We start from the raw sequence: 27026 nt of genomic DNA on the forward strand, positions 1-27026 counted from the left end.
ATTTGTTTTATCCGTGTCTAATGTCTGTACACATCCTATTTACCCAACATTGGTTCCACTTCTATCCTTTTACACTTAAGTTTGCGATTTTCGATATGAGCCTTTGTTTTTTTTTATTGTTAAGCAGTCCACATGGAAACGGTGCCAATGCACCAATAAACTAGCTTTGCCTCTCAGCGGAACCCCCTCCCCTCAGTACTGAGCAGCGTTGGTATTCCAGATAGTGGGCTACAGAGTGCCCAATGGAAAAACTGGGCACCTGGGAATGGCGCTCATATAATTACCATGGCTCCACAGGACATAAAAGGAAGAGATTTATAGTAGTGGAGAGCATCATCGAAAGCAGAAAACAGCCGTGTGTGTGTGTGTGTGTGTGTGTGTGTGTGCGTGTGCGTGTGCGTGTGCGTGTGCGTGTGTGCGCGTGTGTGCGTGTGCGTGCGTGTGTGTGTTGGGGTGGGCTGGGAGGAGATATGAGATGCTCTGGCCTCAGCTGTTCCACAATAAAGCAGCTCGGGTTAAAAGCTTCCCTGTCCGTCACCATGGTTTCAACCAGGGTACCAAGGAGACAAGGTGGGAGCTGATTGGTGGCTGGCGAGGGGCAATGGGGAGGGAACTGGAAACACAGAGCACCAACGTGTGCGAGTGTGTGTACATGCAGACTTTGACACAGTGAATCACATGTTTAGTATGCCATTGTGTGTGTGTGTGTGTGTGTGTGTGTGTGTGTGTGTGTGTGTGTGTGTGTGTGTGTGTGTGTGTGTGTGTGTGTGTGTGTGTGTGTGTATTAAGTTACCTTTTGACCACCAGTGTGAGTGTCTTGTGGGAGCCCTTGACCAGGCAGATGGCCTCCTGTCTGTATCCGCTGAGGGGCACGGTGTTAATGTTCACCAGCTCGTCTCCCGCCTGCAGACGCACACCTGCCGCCTTGCTGCCCTCCTCAACCTGGGACACACACACACACACACACACACACACACACACACACACACACACACGTTATTCAAAACTCACAAACGCACAGGTGGTCTGAACACATATTACACATTCCCTAGGGAGAACATACCATACAAGCTTGTTTCACACACATAGCCCAAACATACCTCACACAGGCTGGTTTCACACACACTTATTTGGATATGGTCTAAAGAACACATATTTCACTCTCCTCACATTGCGCACGCACGCGCACACGCACACCAATAGCCAGGGAAGGGCCCTGATGACCCGTTCACATCTACGTCAATAACCTTCTAAAAAAAAAGGTTATAGAATGGTGCTGTTCACATATCAAAACAAAATACCACGCTATGCACTGGGCAGGCGAGGGCCCTAACCCAAGTCTGCAGAGGCGGCCCAGTGCACTAATCCATCTCCTAAGGAGAGGAGTAGGCATATGGGTTATAGTGTAACCACCTTAATCCCCTGGCTGACAAACACACTGGGCTACTTAATGCAGCTGCAGTGTTGCTCGACACTTGGTAAACAAAGGACTGAACTTTCTGGCAACCAGCCTGAGGTGATTCCATGATTCATTCATCCATTCATTCATTCGTTCACAGTAAGCTCTACATACTCAGATTGTTTCTCAGACCAATTGCTCCACCACATAAGCGAAAATAATGCAATATTTCCTTCCTTCTTTCTTCATCCTTCCTTCATTCATTCATTGGCTCATAAATGGCATCACAAGATCTTCGTTTCTTTGGCGAATAAAATACCCACATTGGAAGCAAAGTATTGTTGATAGAGCCTGTAGAAGGCTCTAAACATGCTGCTACAGTCTAGAATTCCTAACGCTGGCATTGATAGAGGATGCTAAACAAAACCATTCACTAACTTTACTTGGCTACAGAGAGAGGGGATGCACACAGCACGGCTACACACTGGGGAAAAATACCTGAGAAAACAGGATCGCCTACTGCGGTGTGTGTGTGTGTGTGTGTGTGTGTGTGTGTGTGTGTGTGTGTGTGTGTGTGTGTGTGTGTGTGAAGGACCATGACAACAGCTTTCCATCCCTCCCTCCCTCCCTCCGTCTTCAACCTGGCAATTTGTTGAGGCAGAGGCACTTGAGCAGAACTCCAAAGGAGAACTCCAAAGGCAGAGCTATGCCATGCCCATGACGTCACAGAGTTTCCACGCCAGCCAGGCAGGCAGGGCAAGAAGACCCAGACGGTCTCCGGAGAGCTGGCTGACCCCAAGAGGTCAACCGTGCAAGCTCCGGGGTCAAAGGTCATAACTCCATAGTCGCTGACTGCTGTGAAGTATTGGACCCCCTTTCCAAAATATACCATAATCCCATGGCTCACTGCGTCTGAATAAACAAGACGGGGAGGGGTGGGCAGGCCGGGCTACAAAAGGGAATACCAGTTCAAAGGTTGTCAATATGCCACTGTGGTAGCCATTCGAAAGAAAACACGAGGATGTAAGTGGCAGAGTAATTTTTACACAAAACAGAAGTAAGTAGCAGTAAAAGATACAAGGCGAGTAATGTTCGGTGGCACAGACATGGAAAGTAACTGAGACCGTTCGTCTCTGTTTTTCACTGCCTTGTAAATATGGCAGTATTACCTTGGCCTTAACACATTGTTTCATTGGCAACAAACACCCTACAACTAAAGTGGAGATTGAAAAAACGCTAAGGGCTTGACCTTCAACCTCTGCAGGGTATCTAAGGATTAACGCGTTGGAACTCTGGGGAGGTGGAGGTGATGGTGAGGTAATGGGTGGGATTACTCTCGATGACTCAAGTCCAGAGGTAGGGTCATAGATTCTAAATATGGTAACCAAGATAACATTTGCCCGACACCTTGCCAATGCAACAAAGTGGGATCAATTCCAATCTCCTAAATGGGCAGGACTTTTAAAAATCTCCCTGTTGAACCCTCATTCTGAATCTCCCCTCGTCTCCTAAAGAGGCACGACAGATTAGAAGCTTGTATCATATCAATTCCGGAAGAAACTCCTTGTGAACCGTCTCGTCTCTCCATCTCTGGTATGGTCACTTTGATTCTTGTGGTCTCTTGGAGTCTGGTGTTCAGCTTCCCACCCTACATTACCCCACTCCGATGCACCTCATCCAACAGATTAGCGTTTAGAGTGCCCTGTTAGCAGCGGCTTAATCGTATCCCGTCTTCATTATTCCCTCATGAAGAGTGGATTTTCGTTGCTGCCCCCGGATGTGGGATTGGGGAGGGGAGGGTAGATGTAAGAGGAATTTGAGCTGAGGGGGGAAACATGTGGTGGTGGTGGTTACTGTGGTGTTGGGGGTATTAGGAGTTCAGTAAATTCCTCTGACGACCAACAGGCTAATGCACAATGCTGTTGTTTTCACATGCTATCTGGGTGTTTTACAGTGGCTATGGGAGCCGTGGGCTAATGACAAATGAGGTGCTTACAGGCCCGGGCCAGAGGCTGTCAAGAGGCCGGCTGGCCACTGGAATTCTGAGGGGAAAAACACAAGGAGGAGAACAATGGATTACCACAGTACACGGACCAGAGGTGTGGTGATGTTGGAAACAGCACTAAATCAAGAGTCACGTTCACACTTTTAACACAAGACTCCCGGCTCCTAATAAACCAAGCTTTATCTGTCCCTACCAAGCAACCAAGTGTTTAACTGGACGTTTTTTTTTGTAATATTTTCCTTTGAATCTTTATTTGCTTCGGCCCTCATGTAGAGTCTGGAATGCACAGTTCCAACAGGGAAGCTGGTTCTTCGGCAAATAGATAATTAAAAACACCCAGTATACAGGCCAACAGAGCCCCTTTAAAAGGCAAATAAAACAAGAAATGCTTGACCACGAGACTTTTGTGTTCTAGCTTGCTTGCGTTCGTCTCTTTCTCTCAACTAAAACATGCTCTGAAGAGAAGGAAAAGAAGGCTGATGCTGGACAGCAAGATCCTTTATGTTAGTGTTGTTGACTTCTTGCTTGCTTGCATTCGCGCTCTCCCTCCTCCTCCTCCTCGTTTATTATTTCAGATCAGCAGGGCTCCATGACATCCGGAGTTGCGGTTCCATAACAGCCACTCCGAGAAAAGAAGAAAACGGCAGACTCTTCAGAAATGCCTAAACAAGCCACACTTAAAATAACCTGGGATGGTAATTCAAAACAGACGAAGAGAACAAGCCTCGGCCACGGATGCCCCCCTCTGGCAAACCGCTCTCTCCATCGCTCCATCTCTCTCTTCATCCCTTTCTCTCTCTCTCTTCGTGGTGAAGAAAGGAATGGCTCAGAACAATGGAAATTTTCTTAGGAGGCAACTGAGCAAGAGATGCACAACGAGCAATGGGATAAAGTGTTGAGAGCTATGTGGGGGTGTTTTGTGGGTTTAAGGCTGGAAGAAGAATGATGATTTGCAGAATCGTATGTAGAGAGGGGGCCCAGGCCAAGAGTCAGCTGTACGCAAGAACACGTTTTTTGGCAGGAGCACAAATACCTCCTCAGTCCACTGGGGGTCCGCGGTCAGGGGGTTTTGGGTTAGTTCACTCCACCTTCCTCCCCACAGCCTGGCCTCAAGAGGGCTCAAATGTCTTCACTCCCCCGATAGCTCCCCTCCACAAACACACAACCTCTCTCACACACACACAGAGGCACACACACATCCTCAAGTTCCTACCAAAGGCACAAAACCTACTCCCACACAGCCTTACTCTCTTCTTCCTCTTTGAAAAAAATGAACACCGTCTGCCGGGGACCACTCCAAAGCTATCGGGGCCCATGCTTGGTGGTTGGGTCTATGGGGGTAGTGGTTGGGTCTATGGGGGTAGTGGTGTTTGTGGGCTGTGCAGAGGCAGAGGCCCATACAGCTGGTGGTGGTGGGCAGCCCAGGAAGGATGTAAGTGGTTTGGGGGAGGAATGGTAGAAGAATTGCTTGTATCCTCTCTATTCTCATTTCTGCTGACAGGACAGTCTTCACCCTGCTGCCGGAAGAGCCTCCCCGTGTATACATTCATCCATGCATTCAGCTGCCACCACTGCAGCTGAACACCTTTCCGAAAAGATGGGACTTGTCCATGGGTTGATTGTGGGAACTGAATTGGTTATCTCAATCCATGAGAAAGCCCATCACACACACACAATCTAAATCCTTGCCACCTACATTGTAAAACAAACATATTCACCATCACTTCACTTCAACTCTCCAAGTCTATTAGAGGACCTTCTTACCATCAAAGATCTTCACCAGAGAACCAGAAGCAAGAAGATGCATTCTTCGCACTTAATACGACTACAAGGCCACACCGACAGATAACAAACCCTACTGCGTTAGAAAATATCATGGGCATGTAATTGCAATGACTCACACCCATCTAGAAAATGAATCTTGCTACGGCTATCTGCCTCAATCATACCTCAAAGGCAAAGACATAAAAAAACAAACTAGAGTCTCCCCAAAACAAAACACCAGTAGATCCCACTTGATTGTTATCAACACTACTATTGCAAAGATGTGTTGCCAGACCATCCCCTGTGTGCCAAAGAGAGTCTTGTGGAATTATTCTGTGGGACAACCAAAACACACATGAAAACCCCAGCCCTATGGGGCAACACATACCCATGGGACCAGCCTTGAACTTACAAAACAAACAGAAACCAGACTAACAGTGTGTGTGTGTGTGTGTGTGTGTGTGTGTGTGTGTGTGTGTGTGTGTGTGTGTGTGTGTGTGTGTGTGTGTGTGTGTGTGTGTGTGTGTGTGCGCGCGTTTGGCTATGGCTGGTACAAGAGTACAAATATAGCTGCAAGCAGCAATGCGGGGCCAAGCAGTAAACTTGCCAGAGCCGCCACGGCAACAGAAGGAACTGCAGCGCCCCCTTTGGTCCAAATCTCGCCAATGTTGGTGTGCATTCCTTGGACGAGAGTGTGATCACGTAAACCAAGTTTAGTTTGAATCCGTTGAAGAGCTGCCGAGATATGAGCTCACTTCCTGTTACCTGTTGGTGGCGCTAGAGAGCTTGGGGTCTGGATTTTTTTGTGGGAGGTCATGGGATGGACTAGAATGTGTGCAAAAAATCCTAACAGAAATTGACTAACGGTTGCTGAGATATGACCTCACTTCCTGTTTTGCCACCTCTATGACAATTTTGATTGGCTGTCACCGGCAAACGACAAGAGGTGTTCAAAATTCTTTCCTCTCCCCCCTCCCTCTCCCTCCCTCCCTCCCTTCTTCTCTCCCTCTCCCTCTCCCTCTCCCTCTCCCTCTCCCCCCTCCCTCTCCCTCTCCCTCTCCCTCTCCCTCTGTCTGTCTGTGTGTATGTGAGGAGGGGGTGGGAGGTGGGGTGCAGGGGCTGGGGCAGTGGGGCTTGACCCCCTGCCGAGAATGGTGTCAGTGAACGTGCGCAAGGGGAGCAGAGGAGACAGAGAGATGAGAAAAAATCCCTCCATTCTTTCCACAATTTTGAATGGCTGCTGTGAGCTGATAGTTTTTTCAATCGTTACGAAAATCCATACCTGGGTGCAACATGGTGGGAGGATGACCTGTGTACCAATATTTTGAAAATTGGGATACGGTTCAAAAGATACAGGCAAAAATGTAGCTAAAATTTTGACCTGCTGGTGGCGCTACAGAGTTTGAGCTGGGGATTCGATTTTTTTTGTGGTAGGTCATGGGATGGACTACTATGTGTGTACAAAATCCCAGCCCAATTCAACAAACAGTTGCTGAGATATGACCTCACTTCCTGTTTCGCCACTTTTACGACAATTTTGATTGGCTGTCACGGCTAAACGATAAAAGATTTCCAATATTCCTTGAGACCCCATGTGTAGCTCAGTCCAGAGATACTATGTACCAAGTTTCGGGCGAATTGATCAAAAAGTGCGGGAAAAATAGCATTTTTATTGAATTTTACAAAATTCTAAATTGCAGGAAAACTATACACGCAGGGTACAATATCATCACTAGTTCTCGGATTTGTCCTGGGCCAAGGATTCCAGGGATACCAAATTTTTGAAAATTGGACCAGCGGTTCAAAAGTTACAAGCAGAAATGTACCTGCAACTTTGACCTGCTGGTGACGCTAGAGCGTTGGGGCTGGGGACCTATAAATCGCTGCGGGTAATGTTGATGCTGCCTCGAATATGTGTGCGAATTTTCACAACTTTCCTATGTACGGTTCTATGGGCTGCCATAGACTTGCAGAGGGAGAAGAATTTTGACTGGAGTCAATGAGGGAACTAAAACACTAGGGGCCTTCGCCAGCTTCGCTGCTTGGCCCCTAATAAGGCTGGGTGGCTTGACTAGCCTATCAGTGTTCAAAAGTAGGCCAACCACCTACAAAACAGCTGAATCAGTTATCACACTCCAGACTGCCTGGCATTAAAGCATGAGCTTAACCTCAAAATGAATGGCGGGGCCCTGAATGGGTTTGACAGATGCCTCCATAAATTCAGTAGCCGCGGCCACTCCTTTAACCACACGTTACGCATCACAGTCTTCCTCTGCGAATCCCATCAAGACAGGACCTGGGAGTCACTCGAGCCCTCTGCAAAGCGAAGCCTCGACTTTTCTGGGATTGGGTCGGTTCTAGTGAAGTTGGAGCCCTAGGCGAGCACCCCCTTTCCTTTTTGTGATTTTAGAAATTGGCAACTGTAAACATAAGATCGTACATCTGATCATGCACATCTAATCTAGTATCTACATACTATATACCTGAATAATAATTGCCCATATTCAGTTTTTATGTTATATTTTGCTTGACGTTCTAATTTTGTGGGACTTTTAGGTGTTACTGGCATCTCCAAGACATTTGTCGCCCCAGGCAACCGCCTTTTCTGTCTGCCTATCGATGGCCCTAGTCTGGGGGGGAAAAAAAACATTGAGCCCGGACTAGTTTTCAAAATGAACTGAAATTAGAAAAAGCCTCAACAGTCCTCTACTCCACTGGACATTTTTTTGTTGTTTCCCCCAAAAACACGAAAAATTGGAGACCTTGAACTATTCACTCACCCCAACCAATGCCTACAGATTACTGCTCGTACTGGCCTGTTTAGTTCAGAGCGTTGGGGAAGTCTAAACATTAGAAGTGTTGGATGAGTAGAACAAGTGTTGAGAATGGGACAGTGTGTGTAAGAGTGTGTGTGGGTGGGTGTGTGTGTGTGTGTGAGAGAGAGTGAGTGAAAGAGAGAGAGAGATGGAGCGAGAATTTAAGAGACTAAAATTTCCTTCAAAACAAAAGTTTTCCATCTCATCCACACAGAACATGTAACCATATAAGTAAAGTGGGGTTTTGCCAGAGACGGACCACATGCGATACATACATAGCAGGTGGAGCTTGTAACCGACCTTCTGGCAGACGCATCCCATAATGACTACTGTACTGCCCCTCTCTGTGAACAGAGCTCCCCTCCAAGAAGAACGATACTTTTCTCTCATCATGTTTCAGTATTGCTGGGCAAAAAGCAAGAAAAAATTAAATGTATAAGAAAATGCTCTAAGTTATCCGACTAGAGTCTATCATGCAATGCTGTAGTCTGTGTTTTAATATTGGGCTTGTAGAATAGTTTAATATTAAAACACAGACTACAGCACTGCATGATTTCAGATGCTGCTGCATGATAGGATGTTGTCTGAAATCCTTCAGCCCAGTCATATTCAACTTTCTGAAAGTTATCTTTCTCCCCATGTCAATCCTATGCTATCCTATGGACACTTTCTTTCACAGAACAGATATGGAAGCCAGGAGACACGCTCACTTTTTGTGATGAATCAACGTGAATATGCACTACAATTCAACGAACAGGCCATTTCTGAGAAAACAAAAAGCCAGCAAACAAGGTGCATGCATGCTGCGAAAAACAGGATTATTTGGGTTTATTGAAACTGGGGGGGATTTAAATAAAGTCGATGAAGACCCCTGGCAAAACCTACCGGAATGCAGGGAATTCTGGGAATTTTAATTAGTTCCAGGTTCATACTCTGGAATTTTCACTGTTATAAAGCGCACTCCAATTTTCCGTGCTTTAAACACAGCCGTTCGGTGGTCTCAGCTATCTAAGAGAACATTTATTTTTCTTTCGCTTGTGTTTCAGAGGGCCCTGTAAAAAAAGAGCCAATAACAAACAAAGGCTATGAGTTTGGCACCGCTTGGGAATCGGGGGTGGGGGCGAGTTGCCGGGTCTGTGCACTGTGAGCTAGGCCTATATAGTATAGAGCTAGAAAGTGACGTCACTTCCCCCGATTTCATGGGACCTCAACGGCGTTTTTAGCCGAAAATCGTAGCATGTAATCCAATGGCGGTATTAAAATGGCATTTCGATCCCCTTCGAGTTGTGCCACGAGCTCCATATATGTTGTTTCTGATATTTTTGCCTAATTTTTCGTATGAACCCCTAAACTTTTTAGAAAGCTGTGTTTCTTCACATTTTTCATGCCGACGGCCTCGGAACAAAACATTGATACTTCTGCTTGAATAATCTTTATCTATCCTCTTAAACAGCATATTTGGAGCCCAGCGCATATCATGACTGAGATCAGAAGATATTTACTCGCTACCATGTTGTTAGATGGTCAACTGAGGTCCCGTGAAACGCGGAACTAAGGGGCGGGACTTTCGAGCTCTATACACCATAGCTACCAACACTCTACCAATGGTCTACCCGCCAGTCTATATAGACCAGTCCCACCAGGAAATCGCGGGCATTTTCTCAAAAAATCGCGGTCGGAATTGCCAGATGGTGCACGAGGATTTCCAGAAAATCGCGATAAAAGTTGCGGAGCTTCTTACTGTGTTGTTGCGATTTTGTTTAGACTATTCTCTCTTGCAATTTCTGACCTATACGTCTGCTACATAACCATGATGTTACATCTGCTAGCATTGCGCTGCTTAAATGACAGGTAAGTTATGTGCTGTATGAACTGGTCCTCTCTGTGCTTCTACTGCTCCACAGCAGTGTTGATCAAGCACACAGCACAATGGCAATGAGACCCAGAGAGACAAAGGAGGCCATACAGTACATTAGCACTGTGCCACACCAGAGGCATCACGACACATGCAACCTCCCACACAGCAGACAAAACACAGGAAACACAGAGCACTTGCAAACTAGTGGAGCACGCTCACGTCTGTGAGACCCACCACAGGGACTTTTGGCGCTACGCCCAAACAGGGATCAAATTAAGAGTGTAAACAAATAAAACAAAATGGGGTCCAACCATGCACATGAAACCGAAGCATAAAAAATAACTGAAAAAAGAAGTTTGTAGTTTGTCGTCGGCCACCTTGTTGCCTGTAAAGCAGATTCAGTGCTGCTCTTCACCCAGCTTCAAAAATGATGAAGCCCATTTTTGAAGTGTTGGGCTACTTAAATTCGTGAAAACACTAATTGGCGTGTGAGACATTTCTACAGACTTCCATCCTTTCCTCTGTTCTTGGTGTCAATTCGGGTGCATTCATTTAACATTCAAACCACTAAAGTGATGTAAGCTTATCTACAAAAGAAATGAAGCCTAGTGGCACATGAGGAAATTTGTCGGTGTTTCAAAGTTGGTTTGACAGCAAGTGTTTCCTTTTCAGATACAGATCACATTCGTTTTTTAAATGTAGTTAGATGAATGTCCAAAGCAAAAACTTGTTCTACCCAAGTCGACAGCATGGTCAGAGGGAAGGAGTTTGGGAAAGAGGCTTGCACCCTTGGTCTCGGCTTCAGTCCACTCAACAACACTGCAATGTCCTCGGCCAGCCAGGAGATAAGCCAGCACCAGGTCACATTAATGTGGACACATTTATGACTCACCAACTTCCTGTTAGTTTGGTGCAGGTGGAAGTCATTTACGGGGCCGCATTGTCAATGTTATATATTGTTGTGCGGCTGGATGACAATGGCAGGGCATCCTTATTCTGTTTCCTGTAGCAGTCACCCTTTCCTTTCTTTCTAAACAAACAAGTTCCAGGACAGAGCCCAAATCCAATTTCATATTGTCTGCTTGTCTTTGGTTGGTCCCACTATAAAGCCTGATCTCTCTCTCTCTCTCTCTCTCTCTCTCTCTCTCTCTCTCTCTCTCTCTCTCTCTCTCTCGCTCTCGCTCTCGCTCTCTCTCTCTCTCTCTCTCTCTCTCTCTCTCTCTCTCTCTCTCTCTCAGCCAGATGCTGCATCAGACCATTGCGGCTGTAGGCTCTCTGAGGTTGTCAAGAATAACTCAGTACATTTGGAGAATCCGGGGAGACTCCGGCAGCATTCCTCCCCTGCTCCTGGCACCGCCTGCCACCTTTAGAGAGCCCAGACAGACAGCATCCAGAGCAGGGAGGGAGGGAGGGAGAGAAGGATAGGGAGGAACGGAGAAGCAACAAGCCAGCTAGCGAGCGAACAAGAGGAAGGGGGTCTTAGTCCTGCTTGAGCAGATTTGGAGATCTCAGCTGTGGCTATGCTTAGAAATTTGAAACATTTCACCAGTTATATAAGGAAAAGAGTTTTTAAAAGTCAAAAACAACTGCTTGACCCAGCAGCACCTATTTTTGTCAAGTTCTATCCTACTTGAATCTTCAGACACGTTTTGTGGCCGAATACTTACTTATCCTCTTCTTTCAGGCTGTGACATAAGGCTGACATGACATGACATGACATGAAACGGAGGTATAATTCCATCTACAAATTGAAGACAAAAAATTCACCACTGAAGAAAGGGCCTTACCGTATTATCAATGCCCCCCTTCCCTTAGTTGCTTAATAGGACAAACGTAGGGCAAGTTCATGCATCACATTATTTGTTGCATTTAAGTGAGTAACAAAAAGCGACCCATCACAATAATCACGTCAATGTTTCAACGCATTCACGACTTGTGTTTTTTTAACATGAGGTTGATCTAATAATGATGGACTTTGATGCCATGCTGTGACATCCTGTTACACACAGATGTGACTGGTTGTCCTATTCATTCTAGGGATGCACCGATACACAATTTGTCCCTTCCGATCCGATCCCGATATCTAAATTTGGATATCTGCCGATACCGATACTACTCCGATCCAATCCCAAAACCACACATATGCATGGGTTTCAACTTGAGGTGGGCCCAAGTAGACTATTTGGTCAGAAAAGGAAGTCAGAAGAACAAGAAACCAATTAATAAGTAAAAAGTAACAAGTAAAAAGCTAACTATCCCATCCTGAAAACTAATATGCAAGTGTTATGATTTCAAATTAACATTACACCTGGCTATCGGGAAAATTCCGATACTTTAGGAAAATTCTGATCCAATCCGATCCGATCTCTGAATAATGTTGATATCTGAACTCGATACCGATACACCGATACCGATATCCCAACCCTAATTCATTCCTGTGCATTGCTGAGGGATTCTCTGAGCTGGACTTTACTGTGACGTCGCAGGCCAATATAAAATGAGAGGTATGACAAACTAGCCACAAGAAAGCAGCACTGTTACTGTATAGCCTGCCTTCTTAGTTATAAATGTGCCTTTCCCCCTCAGTCAGAACACAGCAAAACTTGGTCAAAGTCTAACATTAACATAACTCTGAGGACCACATGAGAGCTTGCCTACAGATGACTATAAAAAGTGCAACATTAACCGTCTCACCAACCACTGAGGTGTGCAGATGCGATGCCCCCCTGGAGGTCTGTCTGCACGCCAAGTTTCCCCTCCTCACCTCACCAACGAGAAAAACACGCATGCGAGCCCGACGGCACTCGAGGTCGACTCCCGCCAAGCTTTTCACATTAACTTGCTCAGAAGAACACGGAAAACTGCACAGCACAACCACACAGCGTGACCCCGGACCAGAGCTCCTTAAGGGATATCACGGATGGCAGGCCAGGCAGGAATGCCGACTCATTCGTGTCACATGCCCACCCTCCGTCCCACCAAACAACAGTTATGAGGGCGTTCAATACATCAATCCTTAAGGCGGCCGAGTGTTTTGTCACTCTGTGGCTCAAGCAAACTGACCAATGCAAGTCCCTTTTGCACATGCCCGGGTGGGAGGGTGGACCTTGGACTGAGCGTGGCCACCTGCAAATAAGACCCGCAAATTCCAGGCTGTGTGAGAGGTGCTGGTTGCTGGTGTGTGTGACCCACCAAATCTCCCCTGCAAGGTCTTTGGTGGTTTATCATTAACCCACAGAGCACACACAGCAGAGTTTCGCTTGGACAGGCTACCAGAAGCCACACAGCAGTGAGGAGAGGCGACACGCACAACACATACAGTACATGCACACAACATAGATACACACAAGCACAAACACACACACACACACACACACACGTCTGAGGCAACGTTCATCCTCGCCGACCCCTTCCTGGCCACTAGTCCTGCAGTCAAAACACACACACACACACACACACACACACACACACACACGCACACGCACACGCACACGCACACGCACACGGATCTGCCCCACGACCTACGTCAAGTCCAAGCATAATCTCCACTTCACCACGTCTCCTTAATCATGTTCTCGTGTTCATGTACTTCTCTGCTCACATTGTTGTTACATCAAACTCCCATTCAGCCACTATGACGATGAAAAGAACAGCCGTTTTAAGTTTCAGGACATTTTACCACTGACATTGGTGGTCATTTGCATGTTTGATGTTTTTTCTGTTAATCATTGAATTGAGCAGGGCTGTGTTAAACCCATGGGAGGAGAAGAGGAAGCAGCCAAAGGGGTACAAGAGGATTTGAGTTACAAATAGGCTTAATTTTTTTAAATCCACTGAATCGCGGACCACTGCAATCAAACTGTGTTTGGCTTCAACCTGGAGAAGAAGTTAAGATGGCCAACCTTTGTATAAAACACCGGGCTGGACTTAATAGCGCATTGGTTCGAAATGTACACTTGGCTTTCTTTATTGTTAATATTACTTATGGAAGATATGCCGGGTTTAGATATGCATCACAAAGATGGAGTACACTTCCAGTTAAGAAACGGATTTGAACATTATAATAGTACATTGTAGAGCATGTCATGTTTTTTTGTAGAATTTTTGTGAAGTGCAATGTATCCAATAGCTCAGAGTATAACCAGCCAAGAGACCGGAATAAACTGATGTGCGTTCAGTGGTGGGCAGTCACTCTTGATCTCTTGTCTGCCTTTCAGAACCTGTGCACTTCACAAAACAGGTAGCAGGCCGAGACACAAATATCACAACGCGCCTGACTTAAGGGACAGCAACTCTCTGATTGTTTTTGTCAAATTTCTTCCTCGTCAAACCACTTCTCAGAGGGAGGTCCAAGGGATGTGTCAAAATGCTTCTGGATACTACTGGTTTCAGCTGCAATCAACCTGACCATTCTTTATTCCGCTCACCTCCCAACAGATCCAATGCACCATTGCCCCGAAATATGCCCCAAAGAACTGCTGAAAATTGGTCTTAAATGATCTTAGATGTTTTGTATATTCGCCTGGTCAGACTAGCTGAGAAGCAAAACTTTGTGCACATGAGTGTTTAACCCAACAGGCATTGTGCAATTGTATTAGATAGTAGATACAAGACTACTTGCCCCATACCTTGACCTGTTGCTGAACATCAATCCCCATAATTTTGCCATGCAATAGGTTACTACGTTCTATATATTTGTCAACTGTTGTGGTCCCATACCTTTTCCATTACAGCATTTTTTTATTTTATTTTTAAAGATATTTTTCGGTCTTTTTGACTTTATTTTTGATAGTACAGTGAAGATGGTGACAGGAAGCGAGTAGGGGAGAGAGATGGGGAAGGGCGGGCAAAGGACCCCGGCCGGGAATCGAACCCGGGTCAGCCACCCAGTAGACGAGTGCCCCACCGTTAGACCACGGTAGGGCCACATTATTGCAATTTTCGTCTTTTTATATTGTTGGTGATAAAATACAGTGTCCATTGGCATTTAAGTGCCTAATCTAAAATGTATTATTCTTATTTTCCCTGCACTGCTGGAACAATGGCAAAAAGCGGTAACTGATTTTTTGTGTGCACATCCTGCTTTAGCACAAATCTCTACTTGGGAACAAGCTTCCATTCATCATGGTGGATTATCGTCACACACCTTGGTTTTTTATAAACATGTCGTTGGTGGAATCACACCGAGAAAAAAAGCAGAAGAAAAGGTTACATATTTCTTTCAAAGGGCCATATACACCCATGTCCATTGTGTGTGTGTGAGTGTGTGCGCGCGCATGCGCGTGTTAATTAAAAGAGGTGTCAGGATAAGTTATTTAAGTAGGCGTGTGTATTATGTAAGTAAATGAAACACTCAGGCTAGTCTGAACATGCACATCTGGAATGTAATGTGACTGTAGTGAGCCTGGTTGTAATGTTATCCATTTGGCAGCGACATGGATGTGACAGCAGGGCTTCAGCGTGGGATCTCAGCCTGATTCCTCAGAGTCCCCAGGGCAGTGCATAGACGCTCTGGTGGTGTACATGTGCGTGTGTGTGAGTGTGCGTGTGTGCGTGTGTGTGTGTGTGCTTGCGTGTATAAGGGCCAAAGTGATCTGCGTGAGGTCGTGTTTGATCCTCTGACTTAAGTTTTACAGCGTAGTAGGCTAATGATGTGAGAGGAGTGGCGGCCCTTGGGCTGCTGCAGTGGGACAGGGTTTTGATGAGGGGCGGAGAGCTTGTAAACTTCATCTCCTTCAGGGGGATGAAGGGGAGGACTAGAGGGTGTGAGGAAGAAGGATTTTTCCCCATTCCAAGAATGTTCTACAGCTCCCATAGAGCTCTGCGTACAAATCCTGCACTATCTGTGACAATGTAGTGAGTCAGAGAGAAAAGACTATAGGAAGAGAATCTTACAATCTTTGATTCAAAATGTTGCTACATTAATAATAAATAAATAAATAAATAAATATAAATAAATAAGTAAATAAATAAATAAATAAATAAATAGGTACACCTCAAAGGGTTAAAAGGGAGGTGGGGGAGCCAGAACTGTTTCTGTTTTACACCCCAATGGTTAGCGTGAAAGTGTGTTCTTTACAGCGTTCCTTTTGGAAAAGCATTCTTGGTATGAGGTTCAGCTTCACTCTCCTTCACCTGTACTCGAGTAGCTGAGAAATGACGCCAAACTCCTGAGGCCACAATGAAGAGTCAGCTATAAAGTAAATTACACACAGTAAACTAAATAGGTACTTACCAGTCTGAAAAAACCTGCATGTAACAACTGAAACCCTTTGGGTGAAACCAATGCTCAGTTTTCCAACTTGAAGGCATTTGATTCAAATTTATTCAATCATCTGGAGATAATGTATTACTATACTTTCATAAATTACAAAATATTTAATACTGCTAGTGTACATCTAGATTCTTAGGCAAGCTACTTTTAGAGAGAACAGATTTTGTTTCATAAACAACTGCCAAGCAGAAAGACAGTTTGAATTTGATGATTTCACAAATAATGCCTGTGCTTTGATTTTGTTTTGTCTTCAGGGAGGCAAAGCTTCAACAGTTTTTGTTAAACATAAAATGCACCTATTGTTTTTTAGACTATGTTCACAAACTTTAAGTGCCGTTTAACGCTTTCATCCTTTCACCAAAATGACTGTGTGAAGCTCAAGGAAGCTCTTGCCGTGTCAGGTAAGGATGGCTATTTCTTTGCCCCCTGTGGACTTTATGGACAAGTCTTCAGATGTGAATGCCAATTTGGGTTTTACAACAGTGAAGTTGAGTCCAGCTAATTAACAGATGTGCAGGCCGACATGCAAATCAGAAAAGGACCTTCTCAAGTTTTAAAATTCAATCATTGTCTCGTCAAATTGTAAATGGAATCACAATTTTTCTTTAACAGAACTTGTCTGTAGCACCATTGCTTAAGCTTAATCTCTACATACTATATTCCTAATCATTGTGTGAGATCACTATTGTTATGTTCAGGATTACAACGTCCAATTACTTAACTTCAGGATTAATACAGTATTGGTATTCAACCATTTCTCTGCTTTTGTACCTTACTTGATTTTGAAACTTATTACAACGGCAAAATTGAATGGATTTTCACATTGACTCAAGGGATTGTCAATATTGCGCAATGTTTCCACAAACATAGCCCATCGAAACACAGGCTACCTGAAGACTGAGTTAGGTGCTATGACTGTTGAGGTGTGTTTGCTGACGTTAAGAAGTGACCTTTAATTAGGGTTGTGAAGCACCCACATTTGTTTACATTAAGCTCTGTCTTCCAGGCCTTATCACTCTTCATATTTATCTGAAAGGTAAAAAAAGAAACCAACAAATGGAGACTCCATCTGTTGCGCTGACTCACTGAATATCAATGTCACAGTAGGCTACACAACAGCACAACAGAAACAAAGGCTTGTCATTTCCAGGATTGCAAAGCAAAATCGTCACGTTGTATACTGAAACAGGAAAGGCAGAGATTGCTGTGGTCTCTGTGAGGCATGCCTTGTTGTGAGTGGGTAAGATGTGACATTAAATCCAGCCAGTCGTGCAAGATGGTTAGAGGCCTTAGAAGAAAACACGGAGAGATTTATAGCCCATCAGACACAACAGTCAAAGCAGAGTTTAGAAATGTGCTGCTTTTCAACTGATGAAACATCCTTCTACAGAAACATCATTCCTTCCCTCCCTTACCCTCACACTCTCTAAGAGGAGCACACTCACGAACACACTCTTTCTCTGTCTGTCTGTCTGTCTGTCTGTCTGTCTGTCTGTCTGTCTGTCTGTCTGTCTGTCTATCTATCTATCTATCTGTCTGTCTGTCTGTCTGTCTATCTATCTGTCTGTCTGTCTGTCTGTCCCACACACACAAAAACACACACACAAACACACACACACACACACACACACACACACACACACACACACACACACACACACACACATTAAATGCGCGAGCCTAAAGTACCATCGCGCATTTACGCACACACGCTCGCACGTGCACACACTATGCTGCTTTTAATTCATATACCTACCTTTGTTATGAGAAGTGGTTCGTGGTGCTCCCGTCCTCCCCGGAGAGTAAAGCCCCACGGAGCGCCTCCCGTAAGCAGCACATCCACCAGTCTCCATCCCTCTCCATCCACGTTTCGTTGGTCCAAAGTGTAGGATCTTTCGGGGTCCAGCAAGTGTTTGGGGTCCCTGTCTACAAACGGAGTCTCTATCCTATGGTCTATCGCTGCCATTGTTTTGTGGCAACACGCAATTTATTTTTTTTATCAAGAGAAGATATTCACAACTATAAATAAAATGGCAGAAGAAAAGCTATCCACCTCAGAATTTAACGTGAAACTTGAGATCTGTTGTGATGCGCGCTATACTAGGCTATTTGTTGTCTTGACACCTGTTTGCACTCAAATCCCATATCTAATTATGTCGTAGGACAGAGTTAAAGGCAACATGTTGTCGATTTGAAGAGGTAGGAGACCCCCATCTCTTCAATTGAATGGCTGCCAACTGAGTGCCGAATCAAGCTGTTTCATCCACCCTTTACTCCCCCTTAAATCCATCAGGAGCCATGTTTAACTCTATAAGTTACACCATCTGCAGATATCAGTTTTTAAGGAAAGTATGAATCAATTGATTTGACTTGTTCTCTCACAAAACAGTTTATCCTCTTCAGAACTACTTTAAATCCTTAACACAGTTTCTATACCGTTTTAAATATATGGAAGCCTCACCTCCAGCTAAGCGCATCTTCCAGCTAGTTGATTAGCGCGTGGCTAACAGGCTACTTTGCAAAGTTATTGTCGCTGGATAAGGTCCGACACAATGTTAAATGTTATCAATGATGTTAAACTGATACCATCAACGGATACATTGTATACTCAGCTTCAATACACTGAAACAATGTACCCAGTACGTTACCCAATACGTTCATACGTTCATAGCTTGAAGCACAGAGGTCTAACTTAACACATTCCCCCAAGCGCACTAATAATAGAAAGAAAACTCATCCTCCAAAACGTGAGAGAAAACCTTGGCTTCAGTGTTTCAATCAATCCGTTCTTTTAAAAGCGGCTCTGTCGGTCCAGGAAAACTTCATTCCTCGTTTCACGTAAAGGTAAATCCCAATTTCTCAACTGAACCGAATAGGCAACAACACACACTGGAGCAAAATGAGAGCCGACCAACTTGTTCGCCTGCACTGGATTACATGTTCCGTGTTCCACCAGCAACCTGCATTGACCAGTAGAGGCGCGGATGGAGAGCACAGTACCTGCGAACATAATTCCACATGGGAACAGAAGTGGTTTTGTTGTAAAGCATTGGCTCCCCCTATTGGTGTAGTAGAAATATCACCACAGCCCATATTAGTCAAGTTCATTATGTATTTTTGCTGGATTTTTATGGGGATTTGGAAAACTATACATTTTTGAAAAGTAGATAGTATAAGCAATCAGAAAAACAATGTTTCCATCTGCACAGGTGGCGGCCATCTTGGATTTTTCAAAATGGCGTCCGAAAAACCTATATTTTGTCATTTCTCAGCTTCTGAATAAGTTAGAACATTGATTTTAACTGCTTAACCAACATTTTCAGGGTCACTGAATCTAATGGTGTTAGTTTTATTGTTGTCAGACATTTTGTTACCACACCAATTTATTTGAACTATTGATTTATAGTATTTATGAGTAGATGGCCCACCATTTAAAACATCCCTGCTTGAATGTGCAAAACTGGTACAGTTTACATGTCCACCATTTTGCTGTACATTTACAGGCTTGCCTGTGCAAATCTCACAGCTACATTGTATCCAGTATACAGGAGCAGCGCCACATAGTGAATGTTTTGAGTGTCAGCAGGTGTTCAATTTTTTCATTTGGGGGAATCCTTCAGCATGCATGCATTTTCTGTATGATAATACTGGAAACTGACTGCAAGACAGAGTGATAAATCAATTGGTGTTATTAATATTATTAATGCACATACGAGCATGTCATTAACTGGTGTTGGTGAGTGTGCTTTAGTGTAACAGTGAGGGTTCTGTTTGCTGTTTGTTCTGGTTATATTCATGGGTGAAGAAGAACATCGAGGTGAACAAGAGACATGTCAAGCCCATGAGCTCCTTAACTGGAAGCTGTGTATTCTATGCCAGTCTGATGATGCCAAGACGGTGGTTCTGGTCCAGAATCCAAGATTAGACACTAATGGACATGTACGAGAAGTAGTTCAAGAGAGGGTCAGTCTGAGTGATTGGGACCATGTTAAATCCAAAGACGACTGCAGAACTGCACAGCTGAGACACCAGGGACACAGAAAGCAGTCTAGCATCTCTCCTGTCACTCAGGTGCAACCAACAAGGTTCAAATACAGCATGCAAGCAACCAACATGCACATCATTTCTACAGGACGGTGCACAGCCAAGAAGCGTGGCAAGAAGAGAGGATGAACAGAAATGGATGACCCGATGGTGAACTACTTTTTCTGGTCAGAACTTGCAAATGCCGGAAAAATCTCCAAAGGCTGCTTTGGAACAGTCCCAGAATCTCACACTCAAAACTAGACTGAACACCCGCATCTCAGCAGATGATGCACATGCAATTGATGTATGATATCACAAAGATTGTGGGACAAAACATGTGTCATGTACGGCGAGACTCAGGCCTGACAGAAATACAACTCTCAAAGAAGCCTTGACGTTAACATGTCTGCTTGAGCTGATCAACCGTATTGATGTGGAAACACAAAAAAAGCATGGACATCATTGAAAAAATTTATGTCAACATGCTTGATTCAGAAGCCTTGGAGAATCATGAACTTGCATTCAGTAGAAAGTGGCCGAAAGAGAGACACACCCTTGCTAGTCTGTACAATTCAGCTGGGACATCATTGATGTTGCTGGATACTTGTATGGCATCTGTTCCCTGGCCTGTCTTGGTGAAGGTTGCAATGTTTGTCCTTGTCACCTGTGCTGCTTTGTAAATTGCTTTCATGTTATCATATTCATCAGTTGTCATTGCAGCATGAACCATGTCTTCTTCACATGCTTCTGGATAGTAGAGACTTTTGACTTCTTTAGGTCATTTAGAACAGACAGATTTCAGTTATGGCAAGACTGTGAGGATTCTCTTTTTCAGCCACTTTCTACTGAATGCAATCTTTGTGATATTGGACAGCAATTGAATGTGCATCATCTGCTGAGATGCTGGTGGTCATTCTTGTTTTCAGGGTAGGACTTTACAGCAGCCTTTAGAGTTTTACTGCCATTTGCAGTTTTGACCTGATAAAGCAGTTCACTATCGTCCTTTTGGTAGAAGAAGCATGGTTTCTTATCGAGTGGACTCGTACGAAATCTTGTGGATAGTGGAGAAGAATCAGATGCTGAGGTGCCTGGGTCAGTCATTTTTCAGTCATTTTTCGAGACTATTAACAATTAACATTTCCCAAACGGCATGGTTGATCTGCCTCCTTAGGTTTGCTACTGGTTGACTGTTGTCCGACCAAGTGAGTGGAGTTCCCGATTTTTTTTAGATCAGAAACAATATTTACATTTCTCTTGGCCTGCCTAGAAGCAGTGCAGAAGGTGCTGCATCACTGGGAGGCTGTGGCCTGTCTAGTGCAGTTCTGCAGTCGTCTTTTGATTTTAACATAGCCCCCATCACTCAGACTGGCCCCCTCTTGAACTACTTCCAGTACATGTCCATCGGCATCTAATCTTGGATTCTGGACCAGAACCACCTTTTGGCATCGTCAGACTGGCATAAAAACACACAGCTTCCAGTTAATGAGCTCATAATGCTTGATAATGCCTCTTGTTCACCTCAATGCTCTTCACCCATGATTGTAACCAGAACAAAACAGCAAACAGAACCCTCACCGTTACACTCAACCACCATCACCAACACCAGTTAATGACAGTATGTGCATTAACAATATTAATAACAACAATTTATTACTTGATTTGTAACTGTGTCTTGCAGTCAGATTCCAGGATCATCATACAGAAAATACATGCATGCTGAAGGAAGGCAAAAGGCAAAAATTTTAAGGCCTGTTGACATTCATTTTTTTTTCACTACTTGGCACTGCTCCTGTTTACTGGATACAATGTAGCTGGTATGAGCTTTGCACAAGCAAGCCTGGATATATACAGCACAATGCTGGACACGTAAACTGTTCTGCACATTCTAGCTGGGATGTTTTGTATGGTGGGCTTGACAGACATGCATCTACTTGTAGATACTATATATATAAATCACCAGTTCAAATAAATTAGCATGGTAACAAACTGTCTGAGAACATTAAAACTACCACCAGTAGATTCAGTGACCCTGAAAATGTAGGTTTAGCAGTTTGAATCAATGTTTTAGCTCATTCAGAAGCTGAGATATTGCAAAATTATGGTTTTTCGGAAGCCATTTTGAAAAATCCAAGATGGCCGCCATGCAGACATTTGTGCAAATGGAAACATGGTTTTTCTGATTGCTTATACAATATACTTTTCAAAAATGTATAGTTTTCCAAATCCCCATAAAAATCCAGCGAAAGGTTCAGATCCAAACGTAATGAACCTGACTATATAGTGGGATCGTAGGCTCAGTCATTTCAAATTGGTGTTAAAGTTTGGTTTTCACTTCCAAGTTGAAGTTTAGGGTCTATAAAACAATTTGAGTTCGAGTGTCAAACACACAGATAACAAAATGGCCTGCGGGGGGCGCTCTAAAATATATAAACTGCTATAACTTTTGATTAGTTAAACCAAATTTAACATATGAGGTACGCATGGATTCGGCATGAGGAGGAGAAACCGGTGAGCTAAGTATTTGGTTACCAGATTAAAAAGACACACTAAGTAATAAACACACTTTTAGCCAATGGACAGCTAAATCCGAGCTTTTTTAAGATAAAGGGTGGAAATGCCCTCAAAGTTGCAATGAAACATCATGTTATTGTACATAAAGCCTGGGTTATCACTTAACATGATTTGTTCAGAATATCCCTGAAGCACACAGATACTTAGGATACCTATACACGAATATGGCTGCATAAAGCCTAGGCCTATGTGATATTTAGCACCAATCTTGCAACTTTGAGTTTATGAATTTAGGATCATGAGTACCAGCTTTTTTTCAATCAAGCCATCATTTTATTCACAACTTAAAAACTTTATATCTGGAAGAAAGTAAATCAATAATAATAATAATAATAATAATAATAATAATAATAATAATAATGATAATGATGATGACGATAAATAGCCTACTATGGGGAACATCATTTTTTCCTGCATTCACAAAGTAAACAGAAGACCATAGGGCTAACATTTATTCCAATACTCCACTCTACAATAACTATGACAGAGAACAGATGCAAAGACAGTCAGTGGTCAGTCTTAGAAATGGCATGTGCACTTGCACAGACGTGTGCACTTTAACTCTGCCTTCATGCATTTGCACCGAGATCTGGCAGGTCTATTTGTACAAGTACTAGTACAGCTGCACTTCACCTCTAGTTGGAATACATCTTTGGCAACTGCATCTTTGGTAGTGTAGTCCAAATCTGGGAACTGTTAATTTGTTACCAGATTGGCAGGCATTTCTGGCAAATGCAGATAATAAGAATGGTTTTCATTCCTATAAAGTACGCTGGTAACAAATGGACAGTTCCCAGATTACAGAGATGTCCTCATAACTGTGGATGATTGTGTCTACCATGTATGAAATAATCCTATAGTGATATTTAGTATGCTTGCCAAAGGCCTCTGCTTGCCCCCAGCAAGCATACTAATTGTTCTCCAACAGTTTATTTAGTATGCTTGCGGGAAAGCATACTAATTGTTCATCAACAGTTTATTATTATTCTACATTTTTCCATTCACTTCGGCCTATGGAAATCGCCATTCATTAGTACGGCGGCTTTGAATCGTTGCAGCGTTCGAGATAGAGACACGGTTCGAGTGCCAAAACGAACGACTCGAAAAGGGCTCAGGGTGCTGTATTTTTCGCTGGCCTACTATACCCCCTTTCATTCGTTCACCAGACTTGTTTTTCCTCAGTTTTCTATCAGTTTTCCCCCTCATTGAAATGAAAGGTAGAATGGTCAAGATGATGATGTCACAAACTGCGGCAGTTAGAGTGAGAGGTGACCTGTCCTGGAGTCATTAACTAGGTATCAACTAGGTAAAGGTATTGTCAGAGAGGTATTGGCTCTGAATACAAACTGTGTGAAGATCATAAGCCAACTCTTAAAAATGTTACAGAGAGAGCAGTTTTAAAATCCCTATGATGTGACCCCATTCACTTACAAAAAAAATGTATGAACAGCTCAGCGCATAGGCCTGAATATGTCCATTTTTTGACTGAACCATTTGGCCTAGAAAAGTGATCTCAGCTTTGACATGAAGAGCAGGGTTGTGCCATTTGTGTGCCAATATCATCTGACAACTTGAAACCTTTTGGAGATATGACAGCGTAAACATAAGGCTGCACATATTACTCAGCTATTGACTGCCAAACTGTCACCTTTAGAATCTTCATTCATACACACACACACACACACACACACACACACACACACACACACACACACACACACACACACACACACACACACACACATGCAGCCTTGAAGAACTTTAGACCACTGCTGTCACCTGGGCCACCGTGGCCTAATATGCTGCTGTGGCCTGCTGGGTAGGGTGTTGGTCTGTCAGAGGGTTGCAGGTTCGAATCCCACCCTTACCTCTCCCTACCCACCCATTGCTGAAAGGCACCTAAAGCATCACCATACATGCACACACACACCTCTCTCTCTCTCTCTCTCTCTCTCTCTCTCTCTCTCTCTCTCTCTCTCAAAAAGTTGATACTCATGATCCTAAATTCATAAACTCAAAGTTGCAAGTTGGGTCCTAAATATCACATAGGCTTTATGCAACCACATTTGGGTATAGGTATCCTAGGTATCTTTGTGCTTCAGGGATATTCTGAACAAATCAAGTTGAATGATATATCCCAGGCTTTATTTACAATAACTTGTAACAATAAATGATGTTTCATTGCAACTTGGAGGGCATTTCCACCCTTTATCTTAAAAAAAACCCAGAATTTTGCTGTCCATGAGCTAAAAGTGGTGTTTATGACATAGTGTGTGTTTAATCCTGTCACCAAATACTTCGCTCACCAGCTCCTCATCTTAATGCTGAATCCATGCATACCTCATATGTTAAATTTGGCTGCACTAATAAAAAGTTATAGCAGTTTATATATTTTAGAGCGCCCCCTGCAGGCCATTTTGTTATCTGTGTGTTTGACACTCGAACCCAAATTGTTCTATAGACCCTAAACTTCAACTTGGAAGTGAAAACCAAACTTTAACACCAATTTGAAATGACTCTGAAAAATTGCACATGCCTACGATCCCACTAATAGAAGTAGGCTACAAGGATCCTATTATAAAACGTGTTTTTCGTTGTTGGAGTTCTTCTTTAAATATCATCATTGTATAATTGTAATAGGATAGGCCTATAGGCTAGGTAAAAATGGAAGTAGGCCTAGGTGTTCAAGAAAGTAATAGGCCTACTCAAGTATTCACAGTATTACTACAAGTCAGATATTTTGCACACTTTACTGTAATAGTGGGATTACTGTAATAGTGGGATTGTTGAATTCGGATTATTAGGCCTAGCGATTGTGCAAAAATGAAAGATACAAAACTTCCAGTCAGAGGGACTCCTAGAATCTCTGGAGGCGTTTTCAGTTTAACATTCGGGTCAGCAAGAGAGGGCATTGATGTCTGGGAAATGTAATGCTACATGAAATTAGAGTAGCCTAAGTAAAGGTGAAAAACAACTTTTGAGGCTTTTGGACAACTTTTGGATGAGTGAAGCACCTCCCTCTTTTTGATACATGTGTTTTGATACATGTATGTGTTGATCTAAATTATGATAGAAAAGTAAACAAAATAGTTGTGCGTAGGCTATTTGCAACTTCTGATCATGAGCATCACTAGGTTTGCGATCAGGAGCTAAGCTCTATTTGTGTATGCTGCTCCTTCACTTCCTTCGAGATCAATAGAGTTACTCTACTGTAGTCTACTTACTGTACAAGATGACAGCCATAATACATCACTGCTCTTGATATGATCTGCATAGAGCAGGGATGGGCAACTTTCATGATGAGGAGGGCCATGTTTTTTCATTACCACCATCAGAGGGCCACATGACTACATACAGTATCTGACTCCAATTCACAGAGTTGGGAGGTGCAGTTGGTTGCTCACTGACTGCCCATATTGTTTGGTATGAATAGAACACTTTATACTCAATATTCTATTGGCAAACGGTATAATTATAACAGATTGATTCAGTATTCGTTTTGAAAGAAAACAGTCCTTAATTAGGCCTACTGTTTTATCTACGGGCTGCATTGAGTGAGGACGCGGGCCTCATGTGGCCCCCGGGCCTCCAGTTGCCCATCCCTGGCATAGAGGAATGGGCCGAAATACCAACAACAAGGTGTGAAAACGTTGTCAAGACAGAAAAGGTATAACAAAATGTGAGATGAACTTGTGTAATTGGCCAAATAGAAATACTTATTTCAACCATGATTTGCAAATAAATTCCTGAAAAATCAATGCGATTTTCTGGATTTGTTCTTCTCATATTGTCTCTCCTAGATGTGCAGCAGCGATGATGAAATTACAGGTCTCTCACCTTTTTAAGTGGAGAACTTGTACAATTGCAGGGTGACTACTACTGCTTTGCCTCACTGTTCTTAATCTTTATACACCTCTACTATACTTTGAGTTTGACAGGTTGAATTTGCAGCACAGGATTGTAACTATTGAATCCAGGTTGCCCATCACTGCTAACAGATCTGATGGAAGCCTTGAAGTTGATCAGCCTTCCTGATATTAAAAATGATACCGGGGGAGTGCTGTGGCGCAGAGCGCTAAGCCCACACTTGGGCTTGCATGCCCACGGGGACCCAGATTCGAGTCCGGACGGGGTCATTTCCCAACCCTACCCCATCTCTCTCTGCACTCACTTCCTGTCGCACCTTCACTGTCCTGTCCAAAATAAAGGCCCAAAAAGCCCATAAAAATATCTAAAAAAATAATAATAAAAATAATACCTACCAAAAGTCACCCGCAGGATATGCTGGCAAATTTTGAAAAGATGACTGGAGC

At 43.6% G+C, this 27026-nt stretch overlaps 1 protein-coding gene across 2 annotated transcripts in view; it reads right to left on the reverse strand.

Moving 5' to 3' along the window:
* Nucleotides 1–19034, reverse strand: part of shroom2a (shroom family member 2a) — a 63886-nt gene extending 44852 nt beyond the window's left edge. The window contains exons 1-2 of one of the 2 annotated variants that reach the window (XM_063200936.1): nt 17873–19034; nt 794–942 (exon numbers count right to left, since the gene is read on the reverse strand). In XM_063200936.1, the coding sequence (XP_063057006.1) occupies nt 794–942; nt 17873–18082 (359 nt within the window). In that variant the 5' untranslated portion in view covers nt 18083–19034. Of the gene's footprint in view, nt 1–793; nt 943–12540; nt 13302–17872 lie in introns of those variants that run through there. The other variant, XM_063200937.1, reaches the window with a different exon arrangement.
* Nucleotides 19035–27026: the final 7992 nt, after the last annotated feature.

Source organism: Engraulis encrasicolus, chromosome 6 (assembly GCF_034702125.1).
Source record: "Engraulis encrasicolus isolate BLACKSEA-1 chromosome 6, IST_EnEncr_1.0, whole genome shotgun sequence".
Lineage (NCBI taxonomy): Eukaryota > Metazoa > Chordata > Actinopteri > Clupeiformes > Engraulidae > Engraulis > Engraulis encrasicolus.